Below are 26,442 nucleotides of genomic sequence, written 5' to 3' on the forward strand. Positions count from 1 at the left end.
TTGTCTTCAGTTTTGCTAGGGCTCTTTGATGCCACACTCAGTCAAATAGAAACATAGAAAATAGGAGCAGGAGTAGGTCATTTGGGCCTTGGAGCTTGCTCCACCATTCAGTATGATCATGCCTGATCCTCTGTCTCAACGCCATACTCTCGTTCTCTCCTCATACTCCTTGACACCTTTAGAGTCTAGAAATCTATCTATGTCCTTCTTAAATATATTCAGTGACTTGGCCTCCACAGCCTTCTGTGGTAGAGAATTCCATAGGTTCACCACCCTCTGAGTGAAGAAGTTTCCCCTCATCTCAGTCCTAAATGGTCTAATCCATATCCTGCGACTGTGACCCCTTGTTCTAGACCCCAGCCAGAAGAAATATCATCCCTACAATCCAGTCTGTCCAGCTCTGTCAGAATTTTATATGTTTCAATGAGATCTTCTGTCATTCTTTTAAATTCTTAGCCTCAGGGAGATCGGTGCGCTCTTTTGGTCCCGGCTGAGGGAATCCCCCCCCTCCCCCCGCCCCCCACCACCAGCCCGCTCGCACAGGGGCACATAGCGCTTCCTGGCGGACGTCAAGCTGGGCGGGACTTAATTGGCCTGTCCACATAAAATGGTGGCGCGGCCCTGATTGGGGGAGCCTATCAGATGTGCGCCTGCCCACATCCGCTCCTGCAGGGGGAAAATTTTTCCCATTGTGTTTTTGTGCCAAAAAGGAATATATAACTGTTGCAATGCATACATTCATACCTTAAATATTAACCGTGGCCTATCCACCATCATGTCTTTTAATGAAGCTGCCCAATCTATCTTAGCTAACTCACACCTTCGTGGTTCCCTTTGTTTAGGTTCAGGACTCTAGTTTCAGCTCAGACTACTTCACTTTCCATCCTGATGAAGAATTCTATCATGTTATGGTCAGAGTTCCCTAAAGGACCCCGCACAACAAGATGATTAATTAACCCCTTCTTATTATAAAATATCAAATCTAGGGTAGCCTGTTCCCTAGCTGGTTCCTTGACGTACTGGTTTAAAAAAAAAAATCTCATACACACTCCAGGAATTATCTGCCACAGTATTATTGTTAATTTGGTTTGCCCAGTCTATATGTAGATTAAAGTCACCCATGATTACTGGAGCACCCTTGTTACATTCGTCTCTAATTTCCTATTAATGCCATTCCCTACATTATCACTACTGTTTGGAGGCCTATAGACAACTCCTACTGATTTTTTTCCACCCATTGTTGCTTCTTAGCTCCACCCAGACTGATTCTACCACTAGATTTTCTGAGCCAATATCCTTTCTCACTATTGCATTGATTTCATCCTTAACTAACAATGCCGCCCCACCTCCTTTCTCTTTTTGCCTGTCCTTTCTAGATATCTGGTACCCTTGGATATTCAGTTCCCAGCTTTGGTCACCCTGTAGCCCTGTCTCCATAATTGCAGTCGTATTGTACCCATTTACATCTGTTTGCTTTAATGTCAAGGGCAGCCACCCTTGCCTCACCTCTGGAGTTCTGCCCTTTTGTCCACATTTGGATAAAGGCTGCAATAAGGTCAGGAGCTGAGTGGCCCTGGCGGAAACCAAACAGAGCATCAGTGAGCAGGTTATTGCTGAGTAATTGCTACTTGTTAGCACTGTCAACAACCCTATCCATCACTTTGCTGATGAGCAAGAGTAGACTGGTGGGTTCTTAGTTGCCCGGGTTGGATTTGTCCTGCTTTTTGTGGACAGGATGCACCTGGGCAATTTTGCACATTGCTGGGTAGACGCCAGTGCTGCTTCAGAGCTATTGCTGGAATGTCATCATGGCCCATAGCCTTTGCAGTATCCAGTGCCTTCACTGATTGCTGCTCCCTTGTCATTGAGGATAGGGATATTTGTGGAAATGCCTTCTCATCCCGTGAATTGTTTGATTATCCACACCAGTCACAACTGGATGTTGCAGGACTGCAGAGCTTAGGTTGATCCGTTGGTTGTGGGATCACTTAGTTCTGTCCAACACATGCTACTTCTGCTGTTTGGCAGACAAATAGTCCTGTGTTGTGGCTTAACCAGGTCGACATCTCAGTTTTAAGTATGCATGGTGCTGCTCCCAGCGTGCTCTCCTGCTGTCTTCATTGAAACATTGGGCTGAATTTTGCCATTGGCGAGCAGGAGGCGGGATCCGCTCGCCGACACGCAAAATGATATCATCCCGCCCCATTTAAATTTTCAGGAAGGCAGGGGCACAGCCAAATCAGCTGTGCGTCCGCTGACCTTTCAATGGCCAATTGAGGCCATTGACTAGATCATTAAAACAATTAGAGGACCTGCCTGTCCAACCTTAAGGTTGGCGGGCAGGCCAGGAGCCCCAGCGGGCATAGAAAAAAACATGAAACCTCATCCACTGGTGGGATGAGGTTTCGTGTAGGGTTTAAAAAAGTGTAATAAAGTTTTTGTGAAATTTATTAACATGTCACATCTTTTGTGACATTATCACATGAGGGGGACATGTTAAGGATTTTTTTTTCTATTTTTAATGTTTGTACAACTTTCAGCGATCTCCCTGAGGCAGCACGTAGCCTCGGGGAGATGTGTGCTCTTTCGTGAGCATGCATGAAAGAACGCACTCTCGCTTTTGGGGAATCCCCCCTGCCCGCACAGGAAGCACATAGCGCTTCCCGCCTGGTGTCATGCTGGGCAGGCCTTAATTGGCTGCCCACTTAAGTTGGCCTGCCCACCCATAGGCAGAAAATTCTGCCCATTGTATAAGGGATTAAGTACTTGAATGAAATGTTTGTTTCCATAAAGGATTAAGCACTTCAAGGAATTTAAATGTCTTGAATTTTTTTTATCAGTGAGAGTGTTTTTATTTAATAATGATATAATTCATAGACACTTAGACCTTTATTTTATTTCATCTCAGCATGGCTCCTGAGGTCTGCCTAGAGTGGGTATTGAGTGAGTTGTGTCATGCTCCAATATATTATGAACTTACAGTCAATACTTTATATTTTTATGGTTGCCTGAGGATCACCTAACTACTCTTGCAGAATGAAAGGTTCCCCATCTCAAGTAAATTAAAGGAATTTTCTAGACTGATGTCGACTCAATGTCTTTTCCTTGAAACTTATTCAATTTGAAATTAACCTTATAAATAGGTTATTCAGATACAAAGATACCAGCTGTATCAAACTCTCAAAATGTGAAAGTCATCACACAGGAAATATAATCAACCTGGCCACACTTTATTTGGAAAAAGGACTTTGGCCTTGTAATAGGTCACATGGTGAGAAAGGCATATTTATGGCCTGCCTTCAAAACAGCAAGAAGCTGTTCTGGGCAGAAACCCATCAGACAACCACCAAACTGCCTGTAAGTCCACTACATGGCCAAAGCTTGAATGTGGGAGAAGGATTCTCCATAACGTGTTCCTACTTAAGATTCATCTGAGAATGAACCTCCTGGAATTTCAACCACAAGAAGACTCATAGCTTACTGAGAATCCGCAAGACTCTCATTTCAACCATAAGCATCAATTCAACTAAGAAATTACAGGCCTGCCATGAAAGAGAGACTGAAACAATTATGCATTGTAATTGTATATTTTGTTTTCTCTCCTCATTGTACCCAGACTTTGTGTGAGTGATAGTGTGTGAATCAAGTGAGGGAGATGTCGTGTTTAAACATTCAGAGGAGGTATGAGATAATAAATAAACTTTTGTTTTAAAAAGAAAGCTTTATGCTGGAATTACTTAAATTGAGATAATCACTCTGAGGGTAAGAAAGCTCAGAGACATACAAAATCACTTTGATCATGGAGTAGTAAGAAAGCACACAAATTTGTCCATGACAGTTGGCATGGAGAGCGTAAGGGCAAATGGTGGTAGATGGGGGAGGCACAGGTTGGCATGAGCTGGCACGAAGTTGGCATAAGGGCTATAAAGGGCCATGGGGCTTTTTTTTATTTGTTCACGGTTGTGGGCATTGCTGGCTAGGCCAGCAGTTATTGCCCATCGATAATTACCCTTGAAAAAGTGGTGGTGAGCTGCCTCTTGAACCGCTACAGTCCATGTGGTATAGTTACACACACAGTGCTGTAAGGGAGGGAGTTCCAGGATTTTGACCCAGCAGCAGTAGAGGAACGGTGATATATTTCTAAGTCCAGTTGGTGAGTGGCTTGAAGGGAAAATTGCAGATTAGTGGTGTTGCCAAGTGTCTACTGCCCTTGTTCTTCTAGATGATAGTGGCCATGGATTTGGAATGTGCTATCTAAGGAGCCTTGGTGAGTCCCTGCAATGCATCTTGTAGATGGTACACACGGCTGCCACTGTGTGTCATTGGTGGAAGGTGTGAATGTGAATGGGATGCCAATCAGGCGGGCCGCTTTATTCTGGTTGGTGTCAAGCTTCTTGAGTGTTGTTGGAGCTGCATTCATCCAGACAAGTGAAGAGTATGCCATCACGTTCCTGACTTGTGCCATGTAGATGGTGGACAGGCTTTGGGGTGCCATGAGGTGAGTTACTCGCCACAGGATTCCTAGCCTCTGGCCTGCTCTTGTAGCCACAGTATTTATATGGCTTGTCCATTCAGTTTCTGGTCAGTGATGGTTGAGGATTCAGCGATGGTAATCCTGTTGACAGTAGCATGTGGATACAAAATTGGCTGAGGGATAAGAAACAGAGTAATGGTTAATAAGTATTTTTCGGGCTGAAATGAGGTTTCCAGTGGAGTTCCCCAGGGGTCGGTATTGAGATCCTTGCTCTTCCTGATATATATAAATGATCTAGATCTTAGTGTGCAAGGGACAATTCAAAGTTTACGGATGACACAAAACTTGGGAGAATTGTAAATTGTGAGGTGGACAGTGTAGAACTTCAAGAGGACATTGACACATTGGTGGAATGGGCAGATAGGTAGCAGGTGAAGCTCAATGCGGAGAAGTGTGAGATGATACACTTTGGTACAATGAACATGGAGAGATGGTACAAAATAAAGGATACTATTCTAAAGGGTGTGCAGGAGCAGAGAGACCTGGATGTATATGTACATAAGTCATAAGTCATTAAAAGTGGCAGGAAAGGTAGTATTCTAGGCTTCATGAATAGGAGTATAGAGTACAAGAACAGGGAGGTGATGATGAACTTACATAAGACACTGGTTAGACCTGAGCTGGAGTATTGTGTACAGTTCTGGAGGCCACACTATAGGAAGGATGTGAACACATTGGAGGGAGCGCAGAAGAGGCTTACAAAAATGGCTCCAGTGATGAGAAACTTCAATTCTGAGGAAAGATTTAACTAGTTGGGACCATTTTCCTTGAAGAGGAGAAGGCTAAGAGGAGACTTGATATAAGTTTTCAACATGATGAAGGGTCTGGATAGAGTAGATAGGGAGAAATTATTCTCGCTCTTAAACAGATCAAGAACCAGAGGGCACAGTTTTAAAGTATTTTGCAAAGGAAGCAAATGTGAGGTGAGAAAAGACTTTTTGACACAGTTAGTAGTTAGGGTTTGAGGCACTCCCTGGAAGTGTAGTGGAGGCAGGTTCAAGAGGGAATTGGATGATTATTTAAATAGAAACAATGTGTAAGGTTACAGGGAAAAGGTGGGAGATTGGCATTAAGTTAAAATGCTCAGAGAGCTGGCGCAAACTTGATGGGCCGAATGGCCTTCTTCTACACCATAACAATTCTGTGGGCAGGATTGTTCAGTCAGTGTGTGGGGGCAGGCCCGGCATGCTGACGTGTAAAATGATGCGCAGTGATGTCGAGCTTGCGTACCGACGTCATAGTGCTGTTTCACGTTGTTTCATTTGGCAGGCGCACACCGGAGTCAGCTGCGCACCCACCAATATGTAGATGGTCTATTAAGGCCATCAGGGAGCTAATTAATGTGATTGCTAATGCTGCCCGTCCAGCCTTAAGGTTGGTGGGCAGGCGAAAAGGCCAAACGGCCTTCATATTTTATAGGAAACCTCATCCACAAGCGGGATGTTTCCTAAAGTTTTTATTAAATAAATAAATAAATACATTTTCCGAAATATAAAAACACATATCCCATCTGAGAGGACATGTTTCATTAAATTTTTTCTCCATTTATTTAATTATTTCAATATCAATTCAATCTCCCTGAGGCAGTTCTGTGCCTCAGGGAGATTGAAGCGCTCTTTTGCACGCATGCGAAAGACTGCTCCTGCCGCTTAAAAAGTCAGGCCTGTGATTTTGAATGTCAAGGGGCGATGGTTGGATACTGTCTTGTTGGAGATGGTCATTGCTTGGCACTTGTGTGGTGCAAATGTTACTTAACACTTGCCAACCCAAGCCTGGATATTGTCCAGGGCTTGCTGCATTTGACATAGTCTGCTTCAGTACCTGAGGAGTTGCGAATGGTGCTGAACATTGTGCAGTCATCAGCGAATGCTCCCACTTCTGACCTTGTGATGGAAGGAAGGTCATTGTTGGAGCTGCTGAATATAGTTGGGCCTAGGACACTTCCCTTTTATAGCTCCTATGCCACTGTATCCTGTGTAGAGTGGCATAGATTGGCATAGAGGCTAAATAGGCCATGGGGGTAGGTAGAGAGGCACATATTGACATGGTGCGTATGAGGGGTCTTGGGCTGGGTAGAGAAGTATGGTTTGGCATGGAGGAAATGAGGGGTTATGGGATGGGTGGGGTGCCTGAGGTGGCATGATTTGGGATGGATAGGAAATGAGGAGTGTAAGGGCTAGAGGGCTGTTTTATTGTTTTTTTCACAACTGGAATAAAGTCCCAGAGCACTGAGGAGGCCCTTTCACACAGCCCACCTCAGCACTCAGCAGTCCCGTAGCTGCCACTGCATTGTTTCTGGGGATGGCGGACTCAACTCCAGTTAGCACCCACTCCCCCAGAACTGAACTTAAAACTTCCGGGCCACTTTCTCTCGAGACAGGTTTGTACGGTTAGGAACTTTCCCGACCCAGAAGTGAAAATTTGGCCCTCTGTGTCAAATTTTGTTTGACAGCGCTCCTGTGGAACACCTCGTGATATTTTACCATATTAAAGGCACTATATAAAGACAAGTAGTTGCTGTCTCTACCTGGCAAATACAGCAGCAACCATTCAAAGTTTGCCTTCATGTAATGTACTGTGTTACGAAAGCAACAACTTTTATTTATATAATGCCTTTTACATAATAAAACATAAGACCATAAGACATAGGAGCAGAAATTAGGCCATTCGGCCCATCGAGTCTGCTCCGCCATTCAATCACGGCTGATAAATTTCTCAACCCCATTCTCCCGCCTTCTCCCCGTAACCTTAGATCCCTTTACCAATCAAGAATCTATCTATCTCAGTCTTAAATACACTCAATGACCTGGCCTCCACAGCCTTCTGTGGCAATGAATTCCATAGATTCACCATTCTCTGGCTAAAGAAGTTTCTCCTCATCTCTGTTCTAAAAGGTCTTCCCTTTACTCTGAGGCTGTGCCCTCGGGTCCTAGTCTCTCCTATTAATGGAAACATCTTCCCCATGTCCACTCTATCCAGGCCTTTCAGTATTCTGTAAGTTTCAATCAGATCCCCCCTCATCCTTTTAAACTCCATCGAGTATAGACCCAGAGTCCTCAAACTTTCCTCACCCAAAGTGCCTTAGAGGTATAATAAAACAAAATATGAAATCGAGCCACAAAAGGAGATATTTGAGCAGATGACGAAAAGCTTGGTCATAGAGGAAATGAATGTCTTAAAAGAGCAAAGCGAAGTAAAGAAGCGGAGAGGTTTAGGGAGGGAATTCCAAAGTTTAAGGCCTAGCCGGCTGAAGGCATGGCCACCAGCGGTAGATGGTTAAAATCATGGATGCACAAGAGACCAGGATTAGAAGAACTCTGATTTCGCAGAGAATTGTAGGGTTGAAGGAGATTACAGAGAGATGAGACCATGAAGGGATTTGAAAACAAATATGAGAATTTAAAAGTCTATGTGTTGCTTAACCAGGAGCCAGTCAGCGAGCACAGAGGTGATGGATGAGTGGGATTGGTCTGCAGCAGAGTTTTGCATGACCTTAAGTTTATGGAGTGTAGAATGGGGGAGGCCAGTCAGGAGTCTCTGAAAATTGTCAAAGCTGAAAGTACTAAAGGCATGGAGAAGAGTTTCAGCAGCAGAAGAGCTGAGGCAGGGGTAGAGTCAGGTGATGTTATGGAGGTAGAAATAGGCAGTGTTAGTGACTGTATGGATGTAGTTGAGAGATCATCATGTGGCCAAATATGACCCCAAGGTTGCGAACAGTCTAGTTCAGCCTCTGACCAACTGTGTCAAAAGCTGCAGACAGGTCAAGAAGGATCAGGAAGGAAAGTTGCCTTTGTCACCGTCACATAGCATGTTATTGTGACTTTGATAAGAGCCATTTCAGTACTGTGGCAGGGGCAGAAACCTGATTGGAGGGATTCAAGCATGGAAAAGATGGGCGTGAAATGGGGATGTGACAATCTTCAACTTCTTTGGGAGAGGAAAGAAAGGTTGAAGAATGGGTGGCAGCTTGCAAGGACAGAGGGCTCAAGAGTTGGTTTTTAGAGGAGAAGGGTGCAGATTTTAAGGAGAAAAAACTATTAACAATGTTAGCTAACATGGGACTCAAGAAAGGAATCAAGCCTTAGATTGGAGGACCTGAGAAAGAGCTGCCAGCAATTCTCTTTCACCTCCAAACAAGTAACAAATGTTTCTTAGATCCAGCAAGGTGGATCATCAAGGCCTGGAGCTGAATGGCTGCTGTTTTTGGATGGTCCCAAAAGAAGGCCCTAAGCTATTTTTTTTTTTATCATTCATTCACAGGATGTGGGCTTTGCTGGCTGGGCCAGCATTTATTATCCATCTCTAGTTGTCCTTGAGAGGTGGTGGTGAGCTGCCTTCTTGAACCACTGCAGTCCAAGTGGCGTAGATACATCCACAGTGCTGTTAGGAAGGGAGTTCCAGGATTTTGACCCAACGACAGTGAAGGAACGGCGATCTATTTCCAAGTCAGGATGGTGAGTGACTTGGAGGAGAACTTCCAGGTGGTGGTATTCCTATCCTTCTGCTGCCCTTGTCCTTCCTCATGGTAGTGATTGTAGGTTTGGAAGGTGCTGTTGAAGGAGTCTTGGTGAATTCCTGAGGTGCATCTTGTAAATGGTATGCACTGCTGCTACTGTGCATCGGTGGTAGAAGGAGTGAATCTTTGTGGATGTGGTGCCAATCAAGTGGGCTGCTTTGTCCTGGATGGTGTCAAGCTTCTTAAGCATTGTGGGAGCTGCAGTCATCCAGGCAAGTGGAGAGTATTCCATCACACTCCTGACTTGCGCCTTGTAGAGGGTGGACAGGCTTTGGGGAGTCAGGAGGTGAGTTACTCGTCGCACGATTCCTAGCCTCTGACCTGCTCTTGTAGCCACAGCACTTATATGGCTGGTCTAGTTCAGTTCCTGGTCAATGGTAATCTCCAAGCTATTGATAGTGGGGGATTCAGTAATGGTAATGCCATTGAACATCAAGGGGCAATGGTTGGATTCTGTCTTGTTGGAGATGATCAATGCCTGGTATTTGTGTGGTGCGAATGTTACTTGCCACTTGTCAGCCAAGCCTGGATATTGTCCAGATCTTGCTACATTTGGACATGGACTGCTTCATTATCTGAGGAATCATGAATGGTGCTGGATATTGTGCAATCATCAGCGAACATCCCCACTTTTGACCTTATGATGGAAGGAAGGTCATTGATGAAGCAGCTAAAAATGGTTGGGCCGAGCACACTACCCTGAGGAACTCCTGCAGTGATGTCCGGGAACTGAGATGACCGAGCTCCAACAACCACAACCATCTTCCTTTGTGCTAGGTATGACTCCAACCAGTGGAGAGTTTTCTCCTGATTCCCATTGACTCCAGTTTTGCTCGGACTCCTTGATGCCACACTCTGTCAAATGCGGCCTTGATGTCAAAGGCAGTCGCTCTGACCTCACCTCGGAAGTTCAGCTCTTTTGTCCATGTTTGAACCAAGGCTTTAATGAGGTCAGGAGCTGAGTGGCTCTGGCAGAAGCCAAACTGGGCATCAGTGAGCAGGCTATTGCTACGCAGATGCCGCTTGATAGCTAGTTGTCATTTTTCAATTCATTCCCTCACTTTTGGGTGCTAGCCACTTTCAATAAACTGAAAACATCATGGCCCTGGTAATGACTTATATTTAAAATTCAGGTGACATATATTTCGGGTACATGCCACCCAACCTGTGCCCAGATACCAAAGAAATTTATCGATCACATTATTGCAAGCTTTGTTTATTGATAATTTTTTATTAGAAATATTTCGTGTGTTCTTGTGTGGCTCTGAATAGCTTCTTGTGTACTTTCTAAAACAAAATGCTGCCAAAATAGTATGGAAACATTGCAATTGTGTTACTTCACTAAATAATAAATACAAATACTTCCTGCTAAGTGCTTCACAAGTAGTTATTTATTAATCACAGTTAATTTAGCCTAAAAATATCACATTAAAATAGAGTTAGTCAACTACAAATACCTTTAGTAAACTGAAACTAAAACTATTAAATGTTGAAATTGGCTTTCAATATAGATATTTTTTAATTAAAAGAAATGACAAGTATGCTAATATAATTACATATTTAATAGGCTTTGGAGGAGTACTTTTATGTTTCTCCCAGACCTCCTCCTACTTTAACTGTGAATAGTAAATAACTATAAAAATAAGACAGAGCATTTATTTACTTATTTATTATTTAACAACGCAACACCCCATTGCATCAGTTTCAGGCAGTCTCTCGCATCTGCTGATGGAAGAGAATTGGACTAACTAGGTGAGAGGTGCTCTAACTGCTTAAATAAAATTACTACTTAAAGTTACCTTTGGAAGGAAAGGGGTAGAATATCTTTGTGCTTAAATAAATAGCACTGATCTTTTTACATTTCTCACCAGCTGTGTTTCCGAGGTTCTTTCCAACCTCCATGCTCATCTTCTGCTGTCCACCTGAATTTCTTCCCTGCCTGCTCGTATGCTCTTCTGTTTCCAGAATCTTCCACTCCCAGTGTTGCTTTTAAAAAGGAGTGAGGTTAATATCTAAATACGAATTGGAAGATATACGTCACGTTGATGGAACTCAGCAAAGGATAAAAATACTATGGCAAAATTTGAGAGGTTGATACAGTTAGTACTGCCATGGAAACAGTTAAATAGGTTGTTGATAATTGTTTTAAATTAAAAAGATTTGGCAGAGATCCTGCAGAACTTACAAAAGTCCTTTCAGACAGTCAGTGAAAAGGCATTAGAAAGGCGAAGGTGAAGTATGAATAGTTCTTGAATTGAGGGAAATTATGTGGCTTGGAGAAACTGAGAAGACAATATGACATATCCAATGTTGTCAAGTTACTGTTCAGCCATGTGAGCTATGGAATGGCAAGGAGAGAGATGAGATACCAAGGGCAGGGTTTTTAGGTCGACAGGAGACCACGATCGGCGAGTTCAGGATCAGCCAGGGAGCGGAACGCCAATTGCGATTGGCCCCCGACAGCGAGTTCACACTGGCTGGCCAATTAACAGCCAGCCAGCATGAAACGCTTGCTGAAATGCTCAGCGCTGCCGGCATTGGGGCTGGAGGACGGCAGGCATTGACATAAGCATGGGCAGAGGAGAGTGCTGACAGAAAGTTCCCTGAAGGCAGAGAGCTGCCTCAGGGAGCTGAAGACTTTAAAACAGTTAAATAAAGTTTGTAAAATAAGGAAAAAAATGTTCAAGCTTCACGATCAGTCACCTGAACACGTACGTGATAAAAATGCGTTCCACAGATTTTTTCTTTTAGTTAGTAACGGAAACCTCATCCCGCCCTTGGATGAGGTTTCATGAAAAGTGCAAAGTCCGCCTGGCCGATTCGCCAGTCCACCAACCGTAAGGTTGGACAGATCATGAAAAATCAGAGACAATTACAACTTTAATGACCATAATAGGCCTCTTAATTGTCGGCAGATAGGCTTCCGACTTTTGCACGTGCCCACCGACCGAAGTATCGTGCGAATGTGGGATGACATTGGGACCCTTGCTTAACGTCATCTCGTGCGATTTCATGTCCGATCCAGTCGGACGTGCGCCCGCACACCAACCTAAAAATTCTGCTCTAAAATAAGCTTGCTGAAGAAAGTTGAATCTCATCATACAGTTCCTTACTCACTAGGAGTTTGCATGAGAGAATCAAGCAAGGTCAGTACACATTTTAATTTCTGATATAGATTCACTCCCCAATGACAACTTGCTCCATAAAATTACCCATTATATTTATAACTTCACATATAAAACACTGAAGTACAGTAGTGTCACAACAAAACTGTTATATTTGAAATGTAGCTGCTTCTGCTCCACCACCGAATATGCAACCAGAAAACCTTATTTACATGTGTAAATATGGTTTCTGCCATACAAAGTGGGAGTAGCTCTGAGGAAATTTCAGGCTATAATGTTATTGTTGTTTGCCAATGTTAAGTTTTTTCTGACTTTGTCTTAAACATTTTGTTTATGTTATATCCCTGTTATTGCCATTGCTGCATCTTACTTCTTCTCTGATTAGTAATAGCTACAGAGCGGTTGTTGATGGATTTTGCACAGTCTACAAATTGAACTTCATTAATAATTGGAATGTTGTAGAGTGTGAAGTAATGAATACTAATTATTCCTTTCATGTCTTACAGTACCCTATAGGCCAATCCATCAGCAGAGATTTTAATTTGTTTTAGTAATGTTCTATCAATAGTGCATTAATTCTGTTTTGAGAAGCAATGCAGTTGAACTTGTCCTATCAGGGCCAATTTGCAGTTAGACTGACTAAACCCACTCAATTTGAAACAGTCTTAAGAGAAAAACCTGTACTGAAAAATAATATTCCTGTGCAGTGAAGCATATCAGATTGTTCCTAGGTCCAAACAAGACAGCAATATTGCAGAATTGTACACAAATAAGTTACATGAAATGACCCTGACCTTTGATCATGTGATGTAATTAATGTAGTGACCGTTCACAACACAGAAAAGTTAAAGTTATGAAAATGAGTCAGCGTTGAAGGCTCTGTTCACTACAGTATGAAATTTGGAGAAATCTAATTATAAAAGGTCCTGAGATGGTAAACAATGAGCTGATTGGTGAATTGGTAACAAAGAAGCACAGCTACACTCAGGATTATCACTAAGAATAATGGGGAAGGTAGAATCATATGTTTACAGAAACATATATTAGAACATGCTATTGTCACAGTAGCTATAACATAATTCAAATGGAAATTGATATGCGTAAAAGGAAGAATATAAGGGGTAGGGCAGGATGAATAGTTGGAACATTAGCTGTGGCAAGATCTGATGAGCCACAAAGCCTTCTTTTTTGCTGTAATTTCAAAAAATTAATTTTCCATTGTTATCCTGATCTGCATTATTGATATAGTGGCTGCATAGAAGTCATAGAAATTTACAGCCCATCGTGTCCGTGCCAGCCAATAAGAAGCCATCCAACCTAACACCACTTTACAGCTCCTCTTCCGTAGCGTTGTGGGTTATAGCACATCAAGTTCATTATATTTGTTCATCTAAAAAACAAATTTATTCACTTCTTTCTCAGATACATAAAGATTGGTGACAAAGAGTGTGAATTTAACAGCAGGTTCCGACTCATTCTTCATACAAAGTTAGCCAATCCTCACTACAAACCTGAGATGCAGGCTCAGACTACACTCATTAATTTTACTGTCACGAGGGATGGGCTTGAAGACCAGCTGTTGGCTGAAGTGGTCAGCACTGAGAGGCCGGATCTAGAACACCTGAAGGTACTTTACTTGTGAGGTGAACGTTGCCTGGAGATAGAACAGAAACAACTGTAATTCCTTTAGGTGCAATTGAAAAAGAATTTCAAGTTCCTTTTCCTATTTTTATAATAAGGTATGTTTCTATTAATTTTAAATTTATGAGAAGAATTTCAATCTCCAGAGGAGATGAGACTGGAGGTGGGCAGGCCTCCAATTTCTCAACATCAGTGAGCATGCTCGTTTGCTGGCATGTTCCTGCCTCTGGGCCATTTTGGACCATGCCGGTTCCTGTCGGAAATAGCTATCCTCCTGCAAGCGGTGGGTAGCCAATTAGGCATATTAATGGACCTATTAAGGCCCCACTCTTGCTGTCAACTGGAATTTTCCAGTTGGCAGATGCCACCCCAGCACCCAGCACCCCCATCACGCCTCTCCCTGCCGGTGGCCGAAACATAGCCAGAGGATGGAGGTATAGGCATCAAATGGAGTTGGAGACATCAGACCAGGGAAAGGGGAAGGGTGGGAGGGGTATGGTGACAGCGCTTCAGCTGGCTATTTAAACCCCCCCCCCACCCCAATGGGAGTCACAGCTTAGAAATTACCATAGAGGAGGGGTTTTCCACAATGGCCCTTTGGAAGTCATGGCCAAGTTTTATTGGAGAAATTTTATAAGCTTCAAGAAGGCTCCAAGGACTCTTCCAACTTGAGATGCCCTTTTTCTCTCTGTTACCTGTTCTGGTAGTGCCCACCTCTGAATGGTGGGGATGCCATTGTCTCAGTACTGAAGGGCCTGTTATTGGCCCTCCAGCCCTTGGAGTCCATCCACTGTCCTTAATTCGAGTGCACACCCTGGCCACTGATTGGCCATTACTTCAAAAATTGTTGGGGCCCCAATCCTGGAACAAAAACAGTGCCTTATATGTTTGCAACAGTATCTTAAAATATAATTTGTGGTCAATAATTAAGTAATTGATCATTTCAAATTACCTTGCCTAATGATTAACAGATTGTATTGGTTTCTATGAACTGTTTTTCAGAAAGTATCATTCATTTTGTGGTGAGGAGGGTGGAAGGATAATAAAAGAAAAAAGGAGAAATTTCAACCTGTGAGAAGATACTAACATAAATTTACATGCATAGACCATTCATATGCATTTACACTGTTTCTTGAGACCTGTAATCTCTACATGTCAGTACAAATGGCCTTTCATTTATCACCCATTTTATATGAAAACTGTGAATTGCATGTGCTCTGCAGAACCAAGCTGAAGCTGTCAGCAGAGTTTGTAGCAGTATTTAAATACCAAGAATAGTATCGGACAATACAGCAGACCATTGTATTCCTTTACTTAATTAAGCATTTCAGGCCTTATTTTATTTGAGTCTGCCTGGTATGAACAGGGTGGGCAGGTGCTTAAGATAGGTGTCAATGAATTTGCACTGCTTTCCAAAATGTTCACACCCAGTGTCATTTTAACTATGGGGATTTCAGCACTGTTTGGCGCTTCCCACCAAAAGCAGGCATGAAGTTAGTCCGTGAAAGCCAGGGCAAACAATATCTTTGTCCCTGTGGTATAATTTCAAGTCATGGGGAGGTCTGCACAGCACCAATATCATTAATGAAACCTGGCCTGAGGCAGAAACATAGTCAGAAGGTGCCACATTAAGGAGTTTTTCACATTCATTATACTGTAATTCTGGGAGTGGCTCATGTATGTTTGGATATGAGAGCAGTAGAGGACAACCACCTGCAGTGGTTGTTTGCTTTGGGTTTGCTCTGCGAACCTTGTGACCAGGCAGGATTGAATTGTATCCTTCTCCACAGCTCTGTGCCTGAGAACTAGTGTAGCATTGCCCTGACATTGTGAAGCTAAGGAAAGCATCCACAGAAAGTCAACAGTACCATGAGAAGTCAGAGAAAATGTAAAGTTTCTTCATGTAAGGGACATCGGTCTTCATCTTGATTGGAGCAAGGTTGCTAAGAGAGTGTGTGCATGTGTGTGTGTGTGTGGGGAGGAGGTTGCGGTGGGAGGACAAGGGTTGCAGAGTTTCAGTTGCAAAACTTGCAAGAACGAGTTTCCCCACAGGTCTTGAAGTTCTAATTCCGCAACAAGATTTTTTTACAGGAGGGTTCCCACCCAGGTGTGAGCCTGATTAACAAGCTTGACTTCCAGTCAGACAGGGAACATTCCAAAGCAGATAACTGTGGGGGGAGCGGTCTGATCCCTGATAGCAGGTAGGATGTGGTGTAGATCCAGTCCCAAAGATGAAGGTAAACTTGGAGGACAATAGGAGAATCACTTACATTCCCCCTGGACTATAAACTGTGCTGCAAGGGCACTTACCTTTTCCCCAGAGTTGAACTCACGTCCCTTCAACTGCCAGGAATTCTGAGGCCCTGGAAACCTGGCTGGCCAGGATTAAACTTGTAAAACAGATTAAATCTGAGGTTGCAGTCTCAATATAATATTTAAATTGTCATCCAAACTCCTGGAGTGAGTTCGCCGTCAGTTTTTCCCTCAAGCTCCCGCCCACCACCCCACCGCCCCGCATCCCATTTCCATTAAACTTGGAAGTGAGTTGGTTGGGATCAGGTTTGAGATGTTAACATTTTAACATCTCATCCAACCCTAACCCACTTGTTTTTTTTTGTGTGGGTTAAATTTCATTGATATTGTTCCTTTGTGCCAAAGGCACTGTCACTGGTTTTAACAGCAATCTAGGGTCAACTTAGGTTTGTTTTAAAATTTCCAGCACTGCCATGAAAATTTTAAAAATTAAACTCAAGATTTAAGTTCAAACAAAAAAAAACACTAATGATCATATCTTGCAAACATTTTTTTTGAATAGGATGAACTTATGGTGACTCTGAAATTCTATTATTCTAATGCACTGAACGTTTTGTTTTCTGTGCACAGTCTGAATTGACTAAACAGCAGAATCATTTTAAGATTGAGTTAAAACGACTTGAGGACAAGCTCCTTACCCGTTTGTCCGCTGCAGAGGGCAACTTCCTTGGTGACACGGAGCTGGTGGAGAGGCTAGAAACAACAAAGCTAACTGCAGCAGAGGTTGAGCAGAAGGTAAAACAATGTAGTCTCATTATCAATATTTCAGGGGATCTGTTACATTGCAAAAATTGTATTCTGAAACCTAAAGTACATACCTCAAATTCAGCTGTCTGCAAATGTGGAAATGGACTAATTGTTATAATGACACGGAATGCACACTACAATAGATATTGGCAGGAAAATCCTCAATTCCACAGCAGCAGCCAATTGTGAGAGACATGGCAAATTTGTGGATTCAGACAGCATTAGGTTATAAATTTGTCTTGGGCATTACAGCAAAATGCATAGTAGCGAATCCACAACCTGGTTTCGGTTCCCCTTAATTTTCTATTCATTGAAGGGAGCATCAAAGAGGCTCACTGCTTTGAATCACATTAGTAGGTGCTGGCACTATTCAGAATGCATTTGGTGCTCCTTCCAAACTGCTTCCTGCTACAAAGTCTAATGGAGGGGTCTTCGCCATCAATATATCATTTAATATTTAATATTGTTGCAACAGGCTCACCTTGTGCACTGTCTTTCCAGACGAGAGCTTCCTTTTCTGTCTTTGCACACCTGAGATAAATTTTGAGGAAACTTCTTATGGTAAGGCAAATGCAGCAAGGGAGAGGGACTTGGGAAGAGAATTCCAGTAGTATCTGACCCATGAGGTTTGTTATTCTTAATTTACCAAGTTTCTCGGTGCTAATGAACTTAAAATCCTCAAGAAGCTCTGCCACAATTCTATTCATTGCTTCCACGAGATCAGAAGAGATGGAAAATGTGGATTTACTTGTGTTAGCCTTGTAAAGTAATTCACTGGGAATCTATTGTCATACAGGTGAATGAAGCAAAGGAGAACGAACTGAAGATCAACGAGGCTCGCGAGTGCTATCGGCCAGCGGCAGCAAGAGCTTCGCTTCTTTACTTCATCATCAATGATCTGAGAAAATTGAACCCCATTTACCAATATTCACTCAAGGTACAAAATTACACAGAAACCTAAATTAGTAATTTCCTACAGCAGGAAACAGGACAAAACAAAACAGAGTATGAATAAACAGGCTATTTTGGGTTTGGCAGTTTGCAACTAGTGGGCTATTACAAGGATCAGTGCTTGAGCCTCAGCTGTGTGTATAATGTACTGTCCATGGCTTAGATGAAGGAATCGAGTGTAATATATCCAAGCTTACTGACGTTGCAAGGTTAGGTGGGTGAGTAAGCGGTAAGGAGGATGCAATATGTCTGCAAAAGGATTTAGACAATGGCTGGAATTTTCCCCTCCCTTAGGTAGTGGATGTTAAGGCGGGCGGGGCGGGGGGGGAGGCTGGTGGTGGGGTGGCTACAATATGGCAGGAATTTCAAAAATCAGTTTTGTGTCATCATGTCAATAGTGGGCCACCTTTCATGCCATCCAACGTTGGGAACGTAATTTCAAAGCATTTGCATCTCATCATCTTGCCTTCCGGCAGAATCATCTCCCCATGTTGAATTAACCTCCCACATCAACGTAACTTCAGAACAAAGCGGTTCACAACAACCTTTGAAAGGCATGCACGCGGCAAGCTGAACTTCAAGGGGAACTCAGAGGTAAGTGCACTGTTAAGTTGCGCAACGCTTGCAACTCCAAGAAGGAGGCGCCACGCATTCAGATGAGGGCACAGGCAAGTTGCTTTTTCCCAGCTGGCTGACAGTGCGTTGTTGGGGCTGCGCTGCACTGCATTTGAGGCGAGGTGGTGTTTGTGGGGACAGGGTAGCACAGCCTGATGGTAGTGCAGAAGTACACGCGGTGGAGGGGAAGGTAGCACATGAGAGAAACCTTTTATAAAGTGAGCATTCTTCCGGAGCCTAGACAGTTCAGGCATAGGTACATTGACATGCTTGGAGTGGGGCCTCTCGCTTATCTCAAACAACACAGAGGAGTGAAACTGCTACCAAATGCTCCTGAACTTTTCACTCTTAGGCACAGAATGCAAATTACTGAGTGTTTTAGTGGGCTGCAGAACAATTGGATGACTGAGCAAGTTGTATAATCTCCATGCGAAAGCTGGCCATGGAGCAGTCACAGCTAGAGGCACTCACAGCCCCTTGCAATGTCTTCATTCTGGTTTGGATCAGTCTTCCCCATGGTTCAAGCTAACAGTGCAGCCTTGCAGCATGGGTTAGGAGGATGCCTGCGCCTGAGTTGAAAGCACAGCATGCAGTCCAATGGGCAAAGCTGCTGCCAATCGGTCACGTGGAGTGGAGCAGAGGTGGGTGGGGTTTCAGGCAACCATGCAGCACACTAATTCTAGCCATCCAAGTGGTGGACAGCACTCTCCGGCATGCGTTAAGCAGCTTTAAGATGGAGCCAGAGCTGTATACGTTACCATAAGAGATCCTGAGGAGGCCAGTGCTAACCCACACATCTCCCTCTTTCATCTTGCAGGAGGAGTACATCAGGAGCATGGAGCCTGGTGAACTAGCTGTATGCCTCATAGCTTACAGGGAGCAGAGACGAAAGAGATGAAAGCGACAGAGGCGCCTGGCTGGGCAGAAGGAGGAGCAACACCCTCAGGAAGAAGTGGGGGGCTGGGGCTCCTGCACACGCTGCTGAAGAGCCGTCGTGGGTCGGTGCCTAGTTAGACCCAATGTCTACAGGCAACACCCGTCATTCGTGCAGATGACCAAGAACCAGTGTTGCCAAAGACTGCGCATGTCCAGGGTACTGGTCAGTCACATTTGCCACCTAGTGTAGGACTTAGCGCCACAGGGACATGAAGGGCATCCACTGCCAGTGGCCATATGTACCACTCAATTTTTACACCAGTGGCTCCTTCCAGGGCTCCACTAGTCACCTCTATCTGATCTCGCAAGCCTCCACACACAAGTGCATCCACTATGGGGACATTCCATAGATCCTCACACAGCTTATGTGAATGTCTGACTCCTGTCTGGCTGATGGCAGCTTGCTTGCACTCTGTGAACATGAAGATGCAGTGGGGAAACTTTAACTTCTCCTGATCCTATGGCATCCTTCATGCGCTGAACCCTTCAGGACCACACTGTCACCAGACACAGATCCTGCTGAGATGCAGGGCCAGCCACACCTCAAAGGCACTGAGAGCACACAGAGAAAGTGACAGAATTCTGTGCCGTCGGCCCAGGACATTCTGGCAGCAATGATAAGCCCCATTGAGGTGCATGACTGATGTGTCCAGTGACTGTGAAGACGCACCATCAATGTGCTAGAAAGGCTGCACAAAGCACAGGGAAGAGGCCCTAGACTGAGACATCTGTCTTTATCTTGTGCAGGAACTAGGTTTTTACATCAGACTGACAAGATCATTGCTCACCATAACAAGGAACCATAGACAGGGTGTCATTGTTGGTAGTTTACTTACAATAGTCAACATTATGTAAAAGTGATTAATGCCTATTCCTCCATGGTGATACTACAGTTTCTTAACATTGCTAACCTTGCCACTATGTCTTGATGCTTCCCCAACATCCACAGTGGAGGTGGAGGCAGCCTGCTGACTGCTACACCCCGTCTGTGATGACCTGGAGGGCCTTGGCCGGCTTTCAGGCTCCTGCTGTGAGGCAGTGGCACCCTCCTTGGCCTGTGGAGCAGGAGCTGCTGATGTCTTGGAAAGAGGGACTCAGATGGGCCGGACACTCCCGGAGTCACCTGGGTGGATGACCCCAGGGTGTGCATCTGCTGATCCTCCTCCCTACGGGTGCATGAGGGCCCCTGGCTGACTCCTTGAGGAGGAGGGGAAGCTGGAGTGTGATTGAGCTGCCCTGCACCCCACGCGTGTTGACGCTGTTGGAGGCCAACTATGGTGTCAGTGGTGGCATTCAGCCCGTGCAGCAATGCAAGACCAATGTTCTGGACCAAAGTCCCCATGGCAGCCACCATCCTACCGGTGTTGACCTCAGTGCGTTGACATGTTGGTGCTATCACCTCAGAGTGAAGGGAGATGGACTTGAAATCTGAGGAGTGCAGCGGATGTCCTTTCCTGATGTTCCTGAGCTTGCCTTTGCAGCCCAGCAACTGAGGTGTGTCCAGAGGCTCCTCATCTGACTCGGACTCAGCAACGTTCTGGCCCCCAGCAGTTCTCTGAGGGCTGGAAACCTGGGAAGTCCCTGCCGCCACCTGCTGTGGATCAGTTAGTGCGATGCACTCAGACTGTGACCCCAAGGCTACTCAAGAGCTAGGTCCCACCCAGGTGTGTGTCTCTGTGCTGGTGGAGGGTGTGGGTGAGCGTTGTGACAGCTCTTCAATTAGGGTGTCATCAGATTCTTCTTCCAATGTGTCTTCCGGGTTTGAGTCGAGGACCTGCCTCGTGGACTCCCTCAGCTACTTCTCAGATGTGCCTGCGAAAACAAGGAGAGATAATTAGTGCATGGCCAGGCACGGTGGAACAGGAAAACTGAATTGCAGCATGGTTGTCTGATGGATGTTGCACTGCTGGATTCTCATTTGGCTGAGCTCCGCCGACCTCACCATCAGCATAAGACCGGTCCAGATCCTCGCCAGCCAGCTGGATGGCTCTATTTTTAAAGTTTGTGAATACCTTCATGTTCAACATTCCTCCTCCAGTCTGCAACTGCTCCCTTTTGTTGTGTGCTACCTTATTCTGCATGAATGTAGATGGAGAGAGTGTAAGCAGGACACTTGCCAGGCCAGATGATGAGATGCCTGGCATGTGTAGGTGGTGAGCGGTCCCATGGACCGCAGGGCAGATGAAGATGTGTGTGAGAGAGATAATGGTGATGTCCCTTGAACTGGCAGTGAGTAAGGTCCCTGTGGATTTGTGATGGGTTTGTGAGTGTGGAGTTGAGAGTGATGAAGAGTGATGAGAAGAGTTACTTAGCCTGGCGGAATGGAGCAGATCGTTCATCCTCTTTCGGCACTGGGTGGCTGTCCTCTTTTGCAGGCCATTGGCTCATAACACTCAGCAAAAATTTATCCTGGTCAAAAAGAAGGACTCAATGGGAAGGATGAACCACCCTTAGTTAACAAAGGTGGTCAAAGAGAGTATCCAATCAAAAACTAAGGCATACAAAACGGCAAAAACTAGTGGTAGGCCAGAGGATTGGGAATTTTTTAGGAACCAGCAGCGGGTGACTAAAAAGCTAATAAAGAGGGAGAAAATTGATTATGGAAGTAAATTGGCAAGAAATGTAAAAACAAACAGCAAGAGCTTCTACGGATATATAAAAAGAGAGTGGCTAAAGTGAGCGTGGGACCTTTGAAGGATGCAACTGGAGAACTGATCACAGGGAACAGGGAAATAACAGATTATTTAAACCAATATTTTGCATCGGTCTTTACAGTGGGCGACACAATAAACATCCCAAAAAAACAGATAAGCAAGGAGCTAGTGGGAGGAAATATTTTGTAACAGTCTCTATCATGAGGGACAAAGTATTTGAGAAACTAATGGGACTAAAGGCAGACAAGTCGCCAGGATCTGATGGCCTGCATCCAAGGGTTTTAAAGGAAGTGGCTACAGAGATAGTGGAGGTATTGGTCGAAATATTCCAGAACTCACTGGATTCCGGAGGGTCCCAGGGGATTGGAAAACTGCTAATATAACACCCCTGTTCAAGAAGGGAGGGTGACAAAAAGCACGAAACTATGGGCCAGTCAGCCTAACATCTGTTATTGGGAAAACGCTAGAGTCCATTATTAAGGAAGAAATAGCAGGACATTTAGAAAAGCTTAACGCAATCAAACAGAGTCAACATGTTTTTGTGAAAGGGAAATCATATTTGACAAATTTGCTAGAGTTCCTTGAGGATATAACAAGCAGAGTTGATAAAGGGGAACCGGGAGATGTAGCATATTTGGATTTCCAGAAGGCATTTGATAAGGTGCCACATAAAAGGTTATTACACAAGACAAGAGCTCACGGTATTGGGGGTAATGTATTAGCATGGATTGAGGATTGGTTAACACACAGAAGACAGAGAGTCGGGATTAATGGGTATTTTTCAGGTTGGAAAGACGTAACTAGTGGAGTGCCACTATCAGTCCTACGGCCTCAATTATTTACTATTTATATTAATGACTCGGAAGAGGGGGCAGAGTGCAATGTATCCAATTTGCTGACAGTACAAAAATAGATGGGAGGGCATGTTGTGATGAGGGCATAAGGAATCTTCAAGGGGATATAGACAGGTTGAGTGAGTGGGCAAAAACTTGGCAGATAGAGTTTAATGTGGGAAAGTGTGAACTCAAGCACTTTGGTAGGAAAAATCAAAAGGCAGAATATTATTTAAATGGAGAGAGATTCCAAAAAAGTGCAGCACAGAGGGATCTCTGTGCTCTTGTGCATGAATCACAAAAGTTTAGCATGTAGGTGCAGCAAGTAATTAAGAAGGCAATTTGAATCTTGGCCTGTATTGCTAGGGGTTGGAGTTTAGAAATAGGGAAGTCTCGTTACAATTGTACAGCGTGTTGGTGAGGCCGCACTTGGAGTACTGTGTACAGTCTTGGTGCTCATATTTAGGAAAGGATATAATGGCATTGGAGGCAGTTTAAAAGAGATTCACTAGGCTGGTTCCTGGGATAAAGGAGTTGACTTATCAAGAACTACTAACAGGTTAGGCCTTTATTCATTGGAGTTTTTATTGAAATGGACAAAATTCTGAGAGGGTTTGACAGTGTAGATGTTGAGAAGATGTTTTCACTAGTGGGGAAATTTTGAACTAGGAGGCAGGGGTACAGAATAAGGGGACACTCATTTAAAACTGAGATGCGAAGGAATTTCTTCTCTCAGAGGGTAGTGAATGTTTGGAATTTTCTACCCCAGAGAGTTGTGGAGGCTAGATCACTGAAAGTATTTAAAGAGGAGGTAGATAGATTTTTGAAATATCTGGGAATTGAGGGCTTTGAGGAACTGGCATGAAAGAGGAGTTGACGCCTGGGGCAGATCAGACATGATCTTATTGAATGTTGGTGCAGGTTTGAGGGGCCAAATGCCCTACTGCTCCTCCTATTTTTTATGTTTACTGCCGCCAACACCTCCCATGCTGGATTTGTCACCTTGCTTACTGGTCTTTGCTCAGAGTGGGGGTAGAAGACTTCACAGCGCCCAATAGGTGCCCAAGGGAGGCGTCACCAAATTTGGGGGCAGCATGCTTTCCCCCCTTTGGCAGCCAAGACTTTCCAGCAGCTTCTGACACCTTAGAGAGAGCTAGCTCTCTGCAGGGGCACCTTTTAAATATGGTGCCTAAATTACTGAAGGCCTGAGGTGACGGTGGGGTGGGCGAATCAGAGGCCACCCTGCTAGTGACCTGGTGTGTTTCCCAGGAATGCATTATTAATGAGGTGGGTGCGCCGGGAATGGGATGATATGGTGTGAAAAGCCGCCATTACACCTGGCATTAAAACATCCTTTTTCCCACTCACTACCACATTTTGTGCAAATCTGGGACGAATCTGCCCAAGGAGTGGGAAAGAACGTGGCAAATGGAAAATAATGTGGAAAATTGTCAAGTAATCCACTTTGACAGAAAAAATAGAAAATCAAAGTATTTCTTGAATGGCAAAAAACTGGAAAAGATCTGGGTGTTAGGAAGGCATTAGGCATATTGATCCTGATTACAAAGTGATTGGAGTATAGGAGTGCAGAAGTCTTACTGCAACTGTATATGCCTTGGAGAGATCACACCTGGAATACTGTACACAGTTGTGGTCTCCTTAACAAAGGAAGGGTATACTTTGTAGAGGTAGAGTAACAAAGGTTCACTACTCTGATTCTTGGGATGAGGAGAGATTGAGTAGATTATAGGAACATGGGAAATAGGATCAGGAGTAGTCCATTCAGCCCCTTGAGCTTGCTCTGAATTCAATTCAATCGTGGCTGATCTACCTCAATGCTACTTTCCCACACAATCCCATATCCTTTGATGTCTTTAATATTTAGAATAATCAACCTGTCTAGAATATACTCAATACCTGAGCTTCCACTACCCTCTGGGATTGAGAATTCCAAAGATTCACCACCCTCTGAATGCGAAATTCGTCTTGATCCCAGTCCTAAACGGTGTACCTCTTATTCTGAGACTGTGTCCCCATTCTAGACTCCCCCCAGCCATGGGAAACTTCCTTCCTGCATCTACTCTGTCAAGCCCCGTATGAATGTTGTAAGCTTCAATGATGTAATAACTAGATGTATTATCCCTCCCTCCTGTCAATCACTCATCGTGTGATGCGATTACAGGGGCTTTCACCAAAATGTTTATTGCTTGGGTAATCCTGTGGGCAGGGCTTTGATGGGGAGATTGTGTCTAGCATGCAAGCACCTCTACATGTCTCCTAAATAAAGTTTAGCCTTTTCTCCACCAAACCAGCTGCTCCGTCAAGTTATTATGAGATCACACCTCATTCTTCTAAATTCTAGAGAATATAGAGAATATTTAAATCTACTTACATATTTAAATTTATCTATTTAAACAATCTATCCTCATAAAACAATTGCATCATCCTGGGGATCAGTCCGGCGAACTTTCGTTGCATCACCTCTATTACCAATATATCCTTCCTTGGGTAAAGAGACCAAAACTGTACACATTACTCCAGGTACAGTCTCACCAAAGCTGTATATAATTGTAGCAAGACTTCTTTACTCCTGTACTCAAATCCTCTTGCAATAAAGGCCAACATACCATTTGCCTTCCTTAATTGCTTGTGACAGCTGTATGTTAGCTTTCCGTGACTAATGAACAAGAACACCCAGGCCTCTTTGGACACCAACACTTCCCAATCTCTCACCATTTAAGAACTATCCTGTTTTTCCTAGCAAGTGGATAACTTGATATTTTTTCACATTGTATTCCATCTGCCATGGTCTTATCCATTCACTTAGCCTATTTAAATCCCCTTGAAGCCTCTTTGCATCCTTCTTGCAACTCATATTCCTGCCTAATTTTGTGTCATCAGCAAACTTGTAAATATTACATTTAGTCCCCACATCCAGATCATTGATATAGATTATGAATAGCTCGGGCCCAAGCACTGATCCTTGTGGTACCCCACTAGTCACAGTCTGCTATACTAAGAATGACTCATTTATTCCTGCTGCTTTTGGTCCGTTAACCAATTCTCAATCCATAGCAGTATATTATCCTTCCTATGAGCTCTGATTTTGTTTACCAACCCCCTGTGTGGCACCTTATCAAAAGCCTTCTGAAAATCCAAGTACACCATGGCCAGAAATTTCTCCCCATTGGGGGGTTTGTGTGAGGGCAGGCGGGGGCGGGCACGAACCCAATTGATGCCCCCGGTTGGGTCCGCGCCGTCATTTTACGTGGACAGGCCAATTAGGGGTGGGGGGGGGGGTGCTTCCCTGAGTGGTTCTCAGGGAGATTTGTTTTAAGTTTTAAACATCTAAGTAAAGGAATTAAAAACTTTTAAAACATGTCTCTTGATTTGACAGTGTCACATGAACTGGGACATGCCAATAAAGTTTTTAAATAATTTTAATTTAATTTTAAAACACTTCATGAAACTCATCCCGCCCGTGGATGAGGTTTCATGAAAAATGCACAGGGCACCTGGCCTATTCACCTGCCCACCTTAAGGTTGGACGGGCAGCTCATTTAACTGCTAAAATTAG

The 26,442-nt window shown here is 44.1% G+C and overlaps 1 protein-coding gene across 1 annotated transcript in view; it reads left to right on the forward strand.

Moving 5' to 3' along the window:
- Positions 1-26,442, forward strand: part of LOC121276335 (dynein heavy chain 11, axonemal-like) — a 564,873-nt gene that overhangs the window by 430,739 nt on the left and 107,692 nt on the right. The window contains exons 66-68 of the mRNA XM_041184616.1: positions 13,598-13,802; positions 16,700-16,864; positions 17,673-17,813. Of these exons, the coding sequence (XP_041040550.1) occupies positions 13,598-13,802; positions 16,700-16,864; positions 17,673-17,813 (511 nt within the window). The remainder of the gene's footprint in view (positions 1-13,597; positions 13,803-16,699; positions 16,865-17,672; positions 17,814-26,442) is intronic.

This window comes from Carcharodon carcharias, chromosome 3 (genome assembly GCF_017639515.1).
Source record: "Carcharodon carcharias isolate sCarCar2 chromosome 3, sCarCar2.pri, whole genome shotgun sequence".
Classification (NCBI taxonomy): Eukaryota; Metazoa; Chordata; class Chondrichthyes; order Lamniformes; family Lamnidae; genus Carcharodon; species Carcharodon carcharias.